At 40.1% G+C, this 16953-nt stretch overlaps 1 protein-coding gene across 2 annotated transcripts in view; it reads right to left on the bottom strand.

The window, feature by feature from the left end:
- IL1RAPL2 (interleukin 1 receptor accessory protein like 2) overlaps positions 1-16953 on the bottom strand; it is a 708817-nt gene that overhangs the window by 367668 nt on the left and 324196 nt on the right. For both annotated transcript variants that reach the window (XM_075834359.1, XM_075834360.1), the window contains one exon: positions 1916-2189. In XM_075834359.1, coding sequence (XP_075690474.1) covers positions 1916-2189 — 274 coding nt within the window. The remainder of the gene's footprint in view (positions 1-1915; positions 2190-16953) is intronic.

Here is a 16953-nt window from a genome sequence, read left to right as displayed (position 1 = left end):
TTTTAACGCACAGTGAAAAACAAAAATGAAACTCAAGAGAATATGTAGGAATGACAGTTTTTTCCAATTCCACTCTACTTAGATTTTTTTTTTTTCCGTTTCCCAGTACATTATATGGTATTTTAAATGGTTCCAATATAAACTACAACTCCTCCCACACAAAAAAAAAAGCCTTCACACCACACCATTGACGGGAAAAAAAAAGTTCTGGCTCATAGAATGCGGGGAGTGTAAAACGGAAGGGAAAAAATAATGGCTTGGACACGAAAGGGCTAAGGAAACCATTATTTTGTTTTCATCCAACCAATAACACAAATTAAGATTTACATAAAACATATTGGGATGAACTGCTACAAAATGTAAGACCAGCTTATTCCCAGCAGATAAAGTTCACCACTTAGATAGCATTGGCTCCATTGGTGTTGAAAAATATTAATACATCATTCACCTACATTAAAACTTCCCACTTGACAATTGGAACAGGGTAATTGCTTGGCAGACATGATTTTCCTTAATTTACAAAGCATTGTGAGGTAAAGGAAGTATCCTTGCCTGGCTGGACGCACCCCCTATGTTAGATTGATGAACACACTGAACTGCCTCAGTCTTATGGTGTCAATATTCAGGATTGTGGTATAGAAATTTAGAGGTTAAGGGGTTGCCTCATAAGAAGTACTCTTGTCCATATGCTCTATTGGGGCTTATAGACACTATAGAAAGGGGTCCAGCCATGTGTAAATTATAATAGGGTGGAAATACACTGGAATCATAATTAGGTCAAGTCTACAGAAAAAAGCAAGAACATGTCCTTATAGTGAAATATTGTTATGGGAAAATATCTTCAGGAAGCTAGATATATTGTAAACACTCATACATAGTGCCAGAAGTCATTCTTGTCTGTCTGACCAAGGTCAATAGCTGCTAGCCCTTCACTCCAGATTTAGTTGACCCATAGTTAGTATTTGTAACCTTCCTGTGGATACTCTGAACATGGCTTTTTTTTGCCCATATAGAAATAGTGTTCCTAATATATACAGTGCTGTGAAAAAGTCAATTTCTTATACTTTCGCATATTTGTCACATTTAAATGTTTCAGCTCATCAAACTTCTTTTATGCAATCCACTGCTGACCAAAAAACCACAAAGGCTCGTTTCACATTGGCCAAAAGAAAACATCAAGATGACCCCCCCCCCAAGACCTTTGGGATAATATTCTGTGGACTGATGAGTCGAAGGTGGAACTTTTTGGAAGACATGGGTCTTGTGACATCTGGTGTAAAGCTACCATGCATTCCACCCTAAGAACAGAATACCGACAGTCAAATATATTGGTGGTAGTGTGATGGTCTCGGCTGCTTTGCTTCTGCAGGACCTGGAGAACTTGTCATAATTGATGGAACCATGAATTTTGTTCTCGATCAGAAAATCCTGAAGGAGTATGTCCGCCCGTCAATTTGTGACCTAAAGCTCAAGAGCAGTTGGGTTATGATCCGAAGCACACAAGCAAGTCCACTTCTGAATGGCTGAAAAGAAACAAAACTAAGGTTTTGGAATGGTCAAAGTCCAGTTTGAAAGTCGAAGTCCTGACTTAAATCACATTGAGAAGATATGGCAAGATCTTAAACAAACCAAATTAAAACAATACTGAAAAGAACAGTGGGCCAAATTTCCTCCACAGCAATCTAAAAGGCTCATCGCAAGTTATTGCAAATGTTTGCTTGCAGTTATTACTGCCAAGTGGGGCACAACAAGTTATTAGGTTTTTCACATGGGTAATACAGGGCAGAAATAAATCTTTATCCTCAAAAAATTGTAGCATCATTTGTTTAGATACTTTGATCTGATGATTGTTTCCTTTTATACCTTTATATGTAGGCTTACATAATTAAATTTGTTCCAATGAAATCGTATTTACCTTAAGACGCATGTGTAGAATCCACTGTCTTGTAACTCTGCCGAATGAATCAATAGAGAGTCATCATCTTTGCTCATCCTGGTCACAGAAAATAAAATTGGTTCTTCCAAATCCCCTTTGGTTTTATACCACATGAGCCGGAGTCCTGCACTCTGAGCCATAGTGTAGTTAGTCCTGATATAACTGTAGAACAGCGCACATTTTACTCGAACAGGTTCTCCTGCCAGTGACATATAAGTGTTTAGATCCACAGACCAGTCAATGCAGCCATCCGCTGTAAGAAAAGTAGAAAAAAAGTCACATAAAAAGAAACGCTTTCTCAATAATTATTATGTCCTAATTGTAATACAACTATTGAAATGAGATAGTGTAGTATACACCTGAAGACAAATATATTTTTCACTACTGAAAGTCGAAGATATAAAAAAAAACAAAAAACTTATTTTCCCCAATATACTTTTTGTTTAGTTTTTGCATATTTTGTCGAGTTTACCGCAGGTCCTTCAGCTGCAATCACATTACAATATAGTAGTCATGTTCAGGATCAAGCCAATCAGCACTTTTCACTAAAAATTCAGATGGCATGGGGAAATATTTTTGGGGGAATTTCTATTGCCTGCTACTTTGAAGTAACTGTCAATGATCCTCTAACATACAGAGTGCACAGTAGAAATAGCTGAACTATACTTGTCCTGCACAGACAGCACTGTTTAAAGAGGAGCTCTCCTGACACATCTGTGTTAGTAAATACTTGTATTACCCATAAAATAACAATATCAAATCATATTTCTTAATACTCGGTGTTACTTTCTGGAAATGTATGAAAAAATGTTACAACGTAGAGTAACCATTTCCCTTGTCAATGGGGAATGTTGCTACAAAGTCTAACACCGTCCAGTCAGTGATAACAGTGTTAGGTAAACTTTAATTAGGATCTTTAGGTCTCATGGACATGGCAAAGCCTGTATTTCGTATTACGGAGCCATAGGCACTCTGTGTGCTGCAATAGGTGCCTCAAATTACATATAAATCCATGAGAAAAAAATTTCCCCATATAAAATCTGAAGCAAACGTAAGTAAACTATACTTTGGCGTCTTGCTGCTAGACGCCAATCCTTCCTCCTCGTGGAGCCTCTGCAAAAAGAACCATAAACCCCCCCGGAAAGAATCCATCCAGATACCTTATGGACTTTGAAACTTTGGGTGATATCTAAATTATTTTGCATTCATCTGATATGATATTTTGCAAACAAAGTTGCTACGTGCATATTTCTGTTTAAATACAAGTTATACTTATCACTTTAATGGGGTATTCCGGTTACAAGTTACCCGCTATCCGTAGGGTAAGGGGCAACTTGCTGATCGGTGGGTGTCCGACAGCTCGAGAAGCCCGAAGTTGTCCGAACCCCAAGTTTGAACCGAGCGGAAGGTCGCTCATGCGCACTGCCGCTCTATTCACTCTCTATGACAGTGCCGGAAAACGCCGAACATTGCACTTGGCTATCTCCGGCGCTCCCATAGAGAATGAATGCAGCGGCAGTGCGCATGAGCGACCTGCCGCTTGGTTCAAACTTGGGGTCGGGCAAATTCAGGGTCAGCATTCTCTTAAACTGTGGGGGTCCGAGCTGTCGGACACCTACCGATCAGCAAGTTACCCCTTACCCTACGGATAGGGGGTAACTTGTTGTAACCGGAATAAACCTTTAAGCCAGTTTACTGAAAGCTACTACTCACTTCAATAATCTTCTTACACAAAACCCATACTTGGAATAAAACAAGCTTCCAATTATCTAGATGAACATAAAAAAGATGTCACACTGTCTACTTGGATAGATAGATAGATAGATAGATAGATAGATAGATAGATAGATAGATAGATAGATAGATAGATAGATAGATAGATAGATAGATAGATAGATAGATAGATAGAATTCCAAAATCAGGCAGCACTCCAAAAATATGGATGAAAAAAAAAAGGTGTGGTACTTTAATTATCCATAAGTCCAATGCAATGTTTCAGATCTCCCATAGAGCCGTTCTGACACTTGAGAAAGGCTCTATAGGAAAGCTGAAACGTTGCATTGAACTTATAAATAAATAAAGTGGCATCCTTTTTTTTTTTACCCATATTTTTGGAGTGCTGCCTGATTTTGGAAGATATTTATCTGGGTTTTTGGTTCTGACCCTCGTAGACTTGCAACCATCCATTTTTTGCGACTCTGCGGCTGGTTTCTTGTTTTTTCTATATAGATAGATATATAGATAGAGATAGATTAACATCCAAAGTAGCTCAGAAAATCCAGACCTCGTAGAAATAATCTCACACAGTTCCTGCTATATGTCATTAACTTTTTTTGAGGATTTTTGAGATTTCTAAACTTTAACATCATATTTAAGTATAGTTTGATCCACGTAGACTTTGTTTTACTTGTAGGGGATTGTAGTTATATGAATGAAATTGGAAAAGATAAAATAATTGAACAATCAGTACTTCAAAACCAGAGGTGTCTTTGACTGTTAATATCATGTAGCAATTCAGCTGGCAATTCCCGTGAAAATATTGCTAAACAAGTTGACTGTCAGTAAGCATAAAAGACAATTCACGGTTTGAACTCACTTTACAACCCGAGGATCTATTCTGCATGGTTTATATTCAGCAAATTTAAAGGAATGAATTAATGAAGAGCACTGGGCAGACAGTGCTTAATCCATTAGGAAATGACTGGCTCATCACACCACATATCTTAGATGCTTTGTGAAAATTTCCTCCAGTAGAGAGGCAGAGGGAAATGCTTACTACAAAGTAGACCACTAGTTGTCAAAAAATACAGGTTTTCAAATGAAAAAAGAACATCCAGATTTCAAGTTATTTGTAGAAATGTTCTATAATTTAAATGTTTAAAAGCTTTTAAAAAATCAATGACCCTAAAGCGGAGTTCACACAGGGACATGACAACGGTCACAGGCAGGAAAAAAATTCTCAAAAAAATTCACACGCGCTTCAGTGCAACTGTACAAGCAGATTCTGATGCAGTTTTTCACATGGGCTGCCGGGAGTTTCATGATCAGCTGTTTGCGCCAGTGACATTTCACATGGTGTTATGAATTTAGTATCTCCATGTGCGTCACATTAATAGTAATTAACCCCATCATGTACCTTACACATTAACTCAATGTTGCCCATTATAGCTGTGAGCGAGGTACTTGATGGGATCACTTACTATAATGAATATAATGGGCACCATTGGGTTAATGTGTGAGGCAAAAGATGTGGTTAATTCACATGGCTGTGTTCGGTGTGTGAGATACAGACCGTATGTCACTCGCTTTTCCTGGATCCAACATAGTTCAGAAAGCCGAGCTCCTAGCATCATAGTCATCCATGCTGCCGTGAGTCACTGCCACCAGGCAGGAGTACTGTCTCATAGTGTAGTGACTCACAGCAGCATGGATGACTATGATGCTAGGAGCCCGGCTTTCCGAACTATGCTGGATCCAGGAAAAGCGGGCAACATAAGGTCTGTATCTCGCGCACCAAACAGCCATGAGAATTAACCACATCATTGCCCTCACACATTAACCCAACGGTGCCCATTATATTCATTATAGTAAGTGATCCCATCAAGTACCTCGCTCACAGCAATAATGGGCAACATTGAGTTAATGTGTAAGGTACATGATGGGGTTAATTACTATTAATGTGACGCACATGGAGATACTAAATTCATAACACCATGTGCCTCACATTAATGATGTGTGACTTCATTATTTCCCTCACATAATGGCAACATTGGGGTTAATGTGGGTCACATTAACCCCAATGTTCCTCAATGCTGGCTGTCTTTATTTCAAGCTTGTGCTCTGCTGTAATACCTGCCTGGGGCCGATCTGTCACTACACTGCAGCACGAGCAACACAGGCACATCATCAGGAAACCTGTGCCGCTCATGACAGTCCCCTCCCTACCCCTTTCTCACATTCTCGGATTATCATTGGTGGCAGTAGAAAAAGGAAGGAGGAGCGTTCCTCCCTCCTACTGTGACGCGGCCGGCACGAATGACGAGCGGGGCGTCACAGTAGGAAAGAGGAACGCTCCTCCTTCCTCTACTGCCACCAATGATAATCTTAGAATGTGAGAAAGGGGCAGGGAAAGGGTCACTGTAAGAAGAGAAAATCGCAGGCGCTTTACACTGCATGCGCGCCATACAGCTTAGCATCGAAATACATAAATTGATGGTATTGATCAGTTTGCCCCCACACAGCATCGAAATGGTATCGAAATTTCGATGCATAGTGCATCCCTACACCCAGTTGTCAATTTATACATGTTTCCAAGAGGAATAACAGAGGAACTGCACAAAGCAGAGTCCTAAGAAAAGAGTTTTAAGAATTGCTATTTCATGGGGAATATAAGTATTTACAAAAACAGACATGTCACGAGAGCCGACAGGTCATTTATAAGGGGTTAAAGGGCCGGGTTCAGGGTTATCACAACCGCCCTCCCACTAGTGATTGCAGGAGCCCAATTGATGTGCCCACACAACCATGCTGATGTACATTTACATAATTTTGTTTTACAGGATTAGAAAACATATTAGAAAGGGCAACAGTCAAGAACATTTCTTGTCATTATGATAAGTCATTCTATATTATACAGTAAACTATGGGATGATTTTAATTAGAATTGGTTCCCAAATGTCTATTTTCTGTCTAGATCAAGTTATGTCACAGCTTAAGTGCACGTCCTGCACCAAAAACACTCCGAGACAAATGGGCTCAACATGAAATGTTACTTTGTTTTCTTTGACCTTGATTGGAGAAGGTTGATTTATAATTCATATGTCCTTTAGGCTACAGGAAAGCAGAGATCCTTGATAAAGAGATGCTGTATCCTCATCTCATTCATCAACCTTATAATGACCTTGGGGGTCCAGGAAAGTGTGTCGTAAAAAGAAAAAAAAGTGTCAAAATAGAACTTCTACTAAATAGAAACTTTTCATGCAAGATAATCTACCTAAGTAAAAGAAACAACAATCTTTTACTTTTGTCTTGTTTTTTCTTCACTATGGCAATCGTCCAATTTATTATTGTATATAGAAAATGATAAGGTTAGAATGACAGAATCCAATGTTTACAAGCCATGGTGTTTATGTCCTAAGTTATAATGCCAATTTCCATGTAACTTCTCTACATCTCAGAAAGATAGACTATAGAGGAATTACATCAATGTCATCCACTACATGTTAGATACAAGAAATGTAGAGGCGAGTTATTCATTTTATTCTTGCTTATTAGGCCTTATTTACATGGGTGTATTTCACGTCCGTGATACACACATGAAAATCACGCACATTGCACGGACCTATGCTAGTCAATGGGGCCGTTCAGACATGTGTCCGCTGCATGAAACTCACAGCATGTCCTATACTTTGGCTTTTTTTGCACATCACGCACTCATTGAAGTCAATGGGTGCATGAAAATCACGTGCAGCACACGGACGCACTTCCGTGTGCTGCGTGTGATTCGCGCAACAGTTGTTCAAGAAATGAAGGGAAAAATAAAAACCACTTCCATTTCATTTTCTAAACCTCAAAACCGTGTGTCATAAGGATGCCATATGCACGAAAATCACGCAGCCACGCACCAAACACTTATGACACACAGAACTGCAACGATGCGTTTTATTGAGCGCACAAAACGCACATGTTCGTGTGAATGTCGCCTTACAGTGAGAATATGTCTATATGGCCAGTCTCCACACACTATTTGTACCTGAATTGAATTGATGTGAGTTATGGTCATAGGGAGTTAATACATCTCTTGGTTAGTTTCACAAAGAGTACACCAAGCTTTTTATATGGAAAGTCCCCAACTGCTTCATAATCTTCAGAATGCTTGTCAGTAAGAAGTAGAGGAAAGAATACCATAGTCTACTACAGTATTGTTTTCGACAAAACCCTTAAACAACGGTGACAAACAGTTTGTTTCAGACAGGGTTCCGTTCATGGGTTCCCCTGGCGGAAAGCTCCAATGGAACCAATGAACAGAGCCCTGATGCAGATGTCAGCGAAGCCTAAGACCCATTCGCACAATTACAAAGTTGGATATAAGTTTAACTCTAAAGGAAGGTGTTAATCTATTCAGTTTGTTTGTAGCATGGATCAATTTAGATTGAAACCGAGATTGAAACCGAGACCGATCACCTCCAAAAACCCCTAAAACTACAGTAATAGTTAAATAGCTTAAGAGACGCGGATTCAGATTCTATAATTTTTATCTTTTTTACGCGCATTCCCCCGATGTAAGCCTGCAAACGTGCCATGAGTTGCATGCTGATGATGTCTTAGGATTCCACTTTGGCCTCGAAGACAGAACAATTTTTTTTATCTTTCCCTGTTTGCATCCTGGCGCTCATAACGTTTTTATTTTTTGTTTGACATAGCTGTATGAGACTATTTATTGCGGGACGAATTGTACTTTATGAAGGTGCCATGTGTTGGTACATTTACATTATCATTTTATTTATATACATTTTTATTTTGGCAAAAATGCAGAAAAAAAAGCAATTCCGCTGCAATTTTCATTTATTTATTTTTTACATCATAAATAATGTGATAGGTTTGTTATGGTCGTGGTGATATGTGTATATTATTTCATGTTTTGGAACTTATATTTTGTAAAGGTTTTCAATTGGAAAAAAAGCTTTTTTTTTTTTTTTTTAATCCCATAGAGGGATTTTTCAGTTTGATTTTTACCTTTAATGTACTGGCATATATCTATATGCCAGTACATTAGCCTCTGTACCGATTGTACACAAGCAGTTGTTAGGACATACCTCAGTATGCCCCAACACCAGGAAATACAGTGAAGGAAATAAGTATTTGATCCCTTGCTGATTTTGTAAGTTTGCCCACTGTCAAAGACATGAACAGTCTAGAATTTACCAGATAGCCCTGGAGTCCTTCAATAAACCCTGGGCTGTCTGCCCATATATGGTATTGTCCCTTGTTTGTGTCACAGGGATTCCCTGTGACACGATCAAAGGTGGGTCCCCCTGTTCATTTTCTCTTTGAATGCTGCGGTCAGCTTTTATTGCGGCATTCAAGGGGTTAACGGCGGAGAGAAGGGGTTTTTCTTATCTCCACTGTTAGAGCGGGGCTGCAGCTGTGTATTACACAGCTGTTGCCCCACTCCTGATCGCGTCGGCACACTTTGTGTCACACAGGATGAGAATGCTCGTCCTAATGGGGCAAGCACCCGCCGCTCAGGACGAGTATTCTCGTCCTGTGTCAGAAACCAGTTAAGGGACCTCTATATGCATCAGCATGCAGTGCACAGCCCGTATATAGCTTGGGAATGCAAGTGAGTATGTAATGTCCCCCAAGACATTACTTGTGAGATAATGTGTTGTAAATGTATTATAGGAATTTTTTTTTTTGCAGTTTTAGGAACGGTCACTTTAAAACAACAACTGTAAAGTCACAATTCACTATGTTACAGCCTATGCAGGAGTGGCTTAGACTAAGGGCCTGTTCACATCAGCGTTGGCTTTCCATTCCGGGGTTCCGTCGGAGGTTTCCGTCGGGTGAACCCCGCAACGGAAAGTCAAACTGAAACCACAGCTTCCGTTTCGGTCACCATTGATATCAATGGTGACGGAAACATTGCTAAGGGTTTCTTGTTCGTCACCATTCCGGCAGGTTTCCGTTTTTCCGACGGAATCAATAGCGCAGTCGACTGCCGGAATGGTTTTGGGTTTGTGTTTGGTTACCTTCAATTACGATGAGCCATTATTTTTACTACATTGTTATAATGGTGTCAATGCTTCCTGCCAGCAGTCAAAGGCACTATAGGAAAAACGTAATAATGTTCTGACACAGTACTGTGCAAAAGTTTTAGACAGTTGTGGAAAAATGCTGAAAAGTAAGAGTGCTTTCAAAATTAGAAGTGTTAATATATATATTTTTTTATTAGTTAGCAAAATAAAAAGTAAAAAAACAGAAGAGAAACATAAATCAAATCAATATTTGGTGTGACCATCCTTAGACTTCAAAACAGCATCAATTCTGCTAGGTACACCTGCACACAGTTTTTTAAGGAACTCGGCAGGGAGGTTGTTCAAACATCTTGGAGCTCTAACCACAGATCTTCTATGGATATAGGCTTCCTCAAATCCTTCTGCCTCTTCATCTAATCCCAGACAGACCTCGATGATGTTGAGATCAGGGCTCTGTGGGGGCCATATTATTACTTCCAGGGCTCCTTGTTCTTCTTTAAGCTGAAGATAGTTCCTATTGACATTGGCTGTGTGTTTGGGGTCGTTGTCGTGCTGCGGAATAAATTTGGAGTCAATCAGACGCCTCCCTGATGGTATTGCATGTTGGATAAGTATCTGCCTGTATTTCTCAGCATTGAGGACACTATTAACCCTGACCAAATACCCAACTTCATTCACTGAAATGCAGCCCCAAACTTGCGAAAAACCTCCACTGTGCTACACTGTTGCCTGCAGAAACTCATTATTGTATTTCTAGCCTTCTGATACAGTTATATTTCAAATTTTGACTCATCAGCCCATAGCACCAGCACCTCAGTTCCTATGTTTTCATGCATAGTTGTCGCTTGGCCTTGTCTCCATGTTGAATGCATGGCTTTTTGGCTGCAATTCTTCCATGAAGACCACTTCTGGTCAGACTTCTCCGAACAGTAGATGGGTGTACCTGGGTTCCACTGGTTTCTGTCAGTTCTAAGCTGATGGCACTGCTGTAAATCTTCCCATTTCAAAGAGAAGTAAGCATGATGTGTTTTTGATCTGCTGCACTAAGTTTCCTTGTCTGAGCACTGCATCTACGGTCCTCAACGTCACCCGTTGCCTTGCGCTTCTTCAAAAGAGCTTGAACAGCACATCTTAAAACCCCATTCTGCTTTGAAATCTTTGCCTGGGAGGGACCTTGCTGATCTGCAGTATAACTACCTTGTGTCTTGTTGCTGTGCTCAGTCTTGCCATGGTTGTCCTGTGACATGAAACGGTCTTCCAGAACCGTCACTTTTGTAGCAGAGTTTGGATGTTCCTCAACCAGTTTGAAGCCTCATACACAGCTATTTCTGTTACAGTTAATGACTGTGTTTCAACCAACATATGAAAATTATGATCACTATCGCCTGTTTGATATAACTGGTTACTCATACACCTGACTATAATCCTACAAAATCCATGACTTTTTGCAAGGGTACCTAGAAGAATTGATGTTGCTGTTTAAAAGGCTGGTCCCACCAAATAGTGATTTGATTTAGACTTCTGTTCAGTTAATTAACTTTGAATTCTGTTAATTGATAAAAAAAAAAAACAAAACTATTAACTGTTAACGAATTTTTTTTTTTTAGTGCTATGAAAATTTGTTCCAATTGTTTCTGAAATCTTAAAAATCGTAATAAAGAATTCATAATTCAGTTTTGCCACTGTTGCCACCAGTATCACATAAGTTGCCGTATAACAGCTGCAGCTTCAGGTGTAGCACACACAAGACATTTGTAATATATATGGTTTCAAATAATACAGTAAGACACATTTTATTTATTTAGTTGCCTTGTCAACATCTGGGTTTTCAAACATGTTCTTTGAATTACCTCTATAACTGGCTTACAGAACTATTGTACACTTAGTTTCCAGGCAAGCAAAACAATGTGGAAGACATAAGTGAAATATGTACTCCACATAACCCTGAGAAGGGAGATGTTCTGTTGGGGGCTCCCTATCCTGTTGGTGGGTAAATTGTTCTTTTTTTGGGAATCTCTTATTATGTTTAAGTACAAAAATTCTCCCTTGACCCTCTTTATGTGGCATACAACATTGGTTTTGTATTTAGGATTAGGAGTTGAGCTAAACAAAATTTGAGAGCAATTAGTGTATGAAAAGGTGCACTTAGGGGTCATAGCTTAATAAAGCGCTCATAGACTCCCATGGACCCACACTGTACCTCCATAAGAAATTCTAGGGCATTTTTTTGTCAGATATTGAGAAGAATGCCATATTGCTGAGGGTTTCTCCCTTAGAAACAATGATCCTAGGGTAGAATATGACACCTCACTACAGCAACGCACAGAGTATCTATGGGTCGATAATACTGAACCATAGGGACATGTGCATGGACCTGAACAACAATGGATTTTTCCATTCCTCAGAGGGAATACGTAAAACACTTAGAACAGTAGGGACTCCGTGTGCCTACATGCAGGGTTTGTTTAAACAGGGAAAAAAATTTAGAGGTCCAGCACACGATATGATGTGAAAAAATACAAAAGTGTTTATTTAAGTCAAAATTCAAACAAGAAATTAAAAAATCCCGGAGAGAATGCCTATGCGTTTTGAACTTTTCAGTTCTTAATCATGCTATGATTAAGAACTGAAAAGTTTGAAACGCGTAGGCGTTCTCTCACTTACTGTCTTGTTTTAATTTTGACTTAAATAAATTTTTTGTCTTTTTTTCACATCATATCGTGTGCTGGACCTCTAAAATTATTTTCCTTGTATTTCTACCTATTTCCGACGTAGCTCTCTTGCCCGTGCACCAGATAATCATGGAATGTGGTGTCTTTACTTCTAGTGAGCGGACCAATTTTTCTTGTATATTTTTTACTTTGTTCAAACAGCTTTGTCATGTGCTCTGCTCTGTGGCTTGAATTGCAAGTGGTTTGTATATTAAGTGGAGTTCCAAAAACCGGATTGATTTACTGTGTTGTGTGTGACAAAGTGGGGGGCCATTGTATGTGATATATGTATTGATTGCTTGCTTGCTACAAAGTTTGCAAAAGTGACATAATTTGTAACCTTTTTTTTCCTTTGCAGTTTCCTGAGTAGCTGAGTAAGGGGGAGGGCTTAGCTGCTACCAGGTGGTATAAATCAGGCCTCACTACTCTGTAGAGCCTGCTCTGTGGCTTGAATTGCAAGTGGTTTGTATATTAAGTGGAGTTCCAAAAACCAGAGTTCAAAAGAGTTAAAGCCCAAGTAAGTGCTCTTCTACTTCTTTATCTTTTTGGTTAACACCTGTTCGCTGTTTTTTTGTAACTGGGATAATGGACAGCAAGATTGGAGGTTTTCTTCAGTGCACAGTTTGCCATATGTATGCACGACTGGAGCCGGAGTTCCAGGGTGAATATCTCTGTGGCAGATGTGAGCATATTGTTCACCTGGAAGCTCGTATTAGAGATCTGGAGGAGCAGAATGCAACACTGAGGAGGATAGACAATTTTGAATGGAGCTTGCTGCTCACAGAGCATGCAGTTAGTGGGTTACAACTGGAGGGTGAAGACATGGGTGAGCAGGATCAGGTAAGTAGCTGGGTTAATGTAGTTAGGGGCAGTAGAAAGGGGTCAAAGACAAGGAAGGCCGATCCGGTTTCTGACATTCCAGGCAAAATTGCCAAGTTGGGTGATGATGCGAGGGTGTCAGTCTCAGAAATGGCAGCCCTAGTGGATACTGATCTCCCTAACAGCCGGGAGAACAGCCCAGCTAGTAGTCGGCGGGATGGTAATGCAGGTAAGCCAAGACAATTGATAGTCGTAGGGGATTCTATAATCAGGAAGACGGATAGAATTATTTGTCGCCAAGACCACCTCAACCGAATGGTTTGCTGTCTCCCTGGTGCCAGGGTTCGGCATGTGGTGGAACGGGTGGACAAATTGCTGGGAGGGGCTGGTGATGATCCAGCTGTCGTGGTCCATGTCGGTACCAACGACAGAATAAATGGTAGGTGGAGGAGCCTTAAGAATAATTTTAAAGAACTAGGCTACAAGCTGAAGGGAAGGACCTCCAAGGTTGTATTCTCAGGAATACTGCCTGTGCCATGCGCATCACAGGAAAGACAGCGGGAGCTTAGGGAGTTAAATGCATGGCTGAAGTCTTGGTGTAGAGGAGAAGGATTTGGGTTCCTAGAGCACTGGGCTGACTTTTCATTGGGGTACAAACTGTATTCTGCAGATGATTTGCACCTAAATGGAAGGGGGTCCGCTGTGCTGGGGGAGAGAATTCTAGCTGGGGTGGCGGAGTATTTAAACTAGGGCTGAGGAGGGAGGTCAATGTAGAAAAAAAAGGGGTAGCCAGGTTAGAGAGGGGTCAGACTATATTGGTGGGGGGAGAAACAGAATGTGGGGAGAGGACTGGACAACAGGATAAGGAGATCCTTTCGTTACAAAACATCAGTGTAAATAAAAAGGACCGATTAATGTCAAATCACATTTCTGATAATAAAAGTGAAAAACTGACAGGCAAGTTAAAGTGTATGTTCACAAATGCCAGAAGTCTAGCAAGTAAAATGGGGGAGCTAGAGGCCTTGATACTGGAAGAAAATATAGATATAGTTGGTGTTGCTGAAACATGGCTGGACTCTTCACATGACTGGGCTGTAAATCTACAGGGTTTTACACTTTTTCGTAAAGACAGGACAAATAGGAAAGGTGGTGGTGTATGTCTGTATGTGAGAAGTGATATGAAGGCGAGTGTGAAAGAGACAATAGTGGGTGAAAACTGTGAGGAGGTTGAAACCTTGTGGGTGGAACTAGAAAGGGAGGTAAACACTGAAAAAATTACTTTTGGTGTAATCTATAGACCCCCCAATATAACTGAGGAGATGGAAGTTCAGCTATATAAACAGATGGAGCGGGCTGCACAGGCGGGTACTGTAGTGATAATGGGAGATTTTAATTTCCGGGATATTAATTGGTGTCATGGTTCGGCTTCAACTGCAAAGGGGAGACATTTCCTCAACCTGTTGCAGGAAAATTTTATGGGCCAGTTTGTGGAAGACCCGACTAGAGGTGAAGCTCTGTTGGATCTGGTCATTTCTAATAATGCAGATCTTGTTGGGAATGTCAATGTTCGTGAAAACCTCGGTAACAGTGATCACAATATAGTTACATTTTACCTATACTGTAAAAAACAAACGCAGGCTGGGAGGGCAAAAACATTTAATTTTAAGAAAGCCAATTTCCCCAGGATGAGGGCTGCAATTCAGGATATGGACTGGGAAGAACTAATGTCAAATAATGGAACAAATGATAAATGGGAGATTTTCAAATCTACTTTGAGTTATTATAGTGCAAAATTTATTCCTACAGGTAATAAGTATAAACGACTCAAATTAAACCCCACATGGCTTACACCTTCTGTGAAAGGGGCAATACATGACAAAAAAAGGGCATTTAAAAAATACAAATCTGAGGGTACAGCTGTAGCCTTTGTAAAATATAAAGAGCTTAATAAAATCTGTAAAAATGTAATAAAATTAGCAAAAATACAAAATGAAAGGCAGGTGGCCAAGGATAGTAAAACAAATCCTAAAAAATTCTTCAAGCATATAAATGCAAAAAAGCCAAGGTCTGAACATGTAGGACCCCTAGATAATGGTAATGGGGAGTTGATCACAGGGGATCAAGAGAAGGCAGAGTTACTAAATGGGTTCTTTAGCTCTGTATATACAACTGAAGAAAGAGCAGCTGATGTAGCCGGTGCCAGTGCTGTTAATATATCGGCTGATATACTGAATTGGATGAATGTAGAGATGGTCCAAGCTAAATTAAATAAAATAAATGTGCACAAGGCTCCGGGACCAGATGGGTTACACCCTAGAATTCTTAAAGAGCTTAGTTCAGTTATTTCTGTCCCCCTTTTCATAATATTCAGAGAATCTCTAGTGACTGGTATAGTGCCAAGGGACTGGCGCAGGGCAAATGTGGTGCCTATTTTCAAAAAGGGCTCTAGGTCTTCCCCGGGTAATTATAGACCAGTAAGCTTAACATCCATCGTGGGGAAAATGTTTGAGGGGCTATTGAGGGACTCTATACAGGATTATGTGACAATAAATAGCATTATAAGTGACAGCCAGCATGGTTTTACTAAGGACAGAAGTTGTCAAACTAACCTAATCTGTTTTTATGAAGAGGTAAGCAGAAGTCTAGACAGAGGGGCCGCTGTGGATTTAGTGTTTTTGGACTTTGCAAAGGCATTTGACACTGTCCCCCATAGACGCCTAATGGGTAAATTACGGACTATAGGTTTAGAAAATATAGTTTGTAATTGGATTGAGAATTGGCTCAAGGACCGTATCCAGAGAGTTGTGGTCAATGATTCCTTCTCTGAATGGTCACCGGTTATAAGTGGTGTACCCCAGGGTTCAGTGCTGGGACCACTATTATTCAACTTATTTATTAATGATATAGAGGATGGGATTAATAGCACTATTTCTATTTTTGCAGATGACACCAAGCTATGTAATATAGTTCAGACTATGGAAGATGTTTGTGAATTGCAGGCAGATTTAAACAAACTAAGTGTTTGGGCGTCCACTTGGCAAATGAAGTTTAATGTAGATAAATGTAAAGTTATGCATCTGGGTACCAACAACCTGCAAGCATCATATGTCCTAGGGGGCGCTACACTGGCGGATTCACTTGTTGAGAAGGATCTGGGTGTTCTTGTAAATCATAAACTCAATAACAGCATGCAGTGTCAATCAGCTGCTTCAAAGGCCAGCAAGATATTGTCGTGTATTAAAAGAGGCATGGACTCGCGGGACAGAGATGTAATATTGCCACTTTACAAAGCATTAGTGAGGCCCCATCTAGAATATGCAGTTCAGTTCTGGGCTCCAGTTCATAGAAAGGATGCCCTGGAGTTGGAAAAAATACAAAGAAGAGCAACGAAGCTAATAAGGGGCATGGAGAATTTAAGTTATGAGGAAAGATTGAAAGAATTAAACCTATTTAGCCTTGAAAAAAGACGACTAAGGGGGGACATGATTAACTTATATAAATATATTAATGGCACATACAAAAAATATGGTGATATCCTGTTCCTTGTAAAACCCCCTCAAAAAACAAGGGGGCACTCCCTCCGTCTGGAGAAAAAAAGGTTCAAGCTGCAGAGGCGACAAGGCTTCTTTACAGTAAGAACGGTGAATTTATGGAATAGCCTACCGCAGGAGCTGGTCACAGCAGGGACAGTAGATGGCTTTAAAAAAGGGTTAGATAATTTCCTAGAACA

The sequence above is a fragment of the Rhinoderma darwinii genome, chromosome 8 (assembly GCF_050947455.1).
Source record: "Rhinoderma darwinii isolate aRhiDar2 chromosome 8, aRhiDar2.hap1, whole genome shotgun sequence".
NCBI lineage: Eukaryota > Metazoa > Chordata > Amphibia > Anura > Rhinodermatidae > Rhinoderma > Rhinoderma darwinii.
The sequence above is the reverse complement of the archived record's forward strand: the minus strand, read 5'-3'. Positions and strand labels throughout refer to the sequence as shown.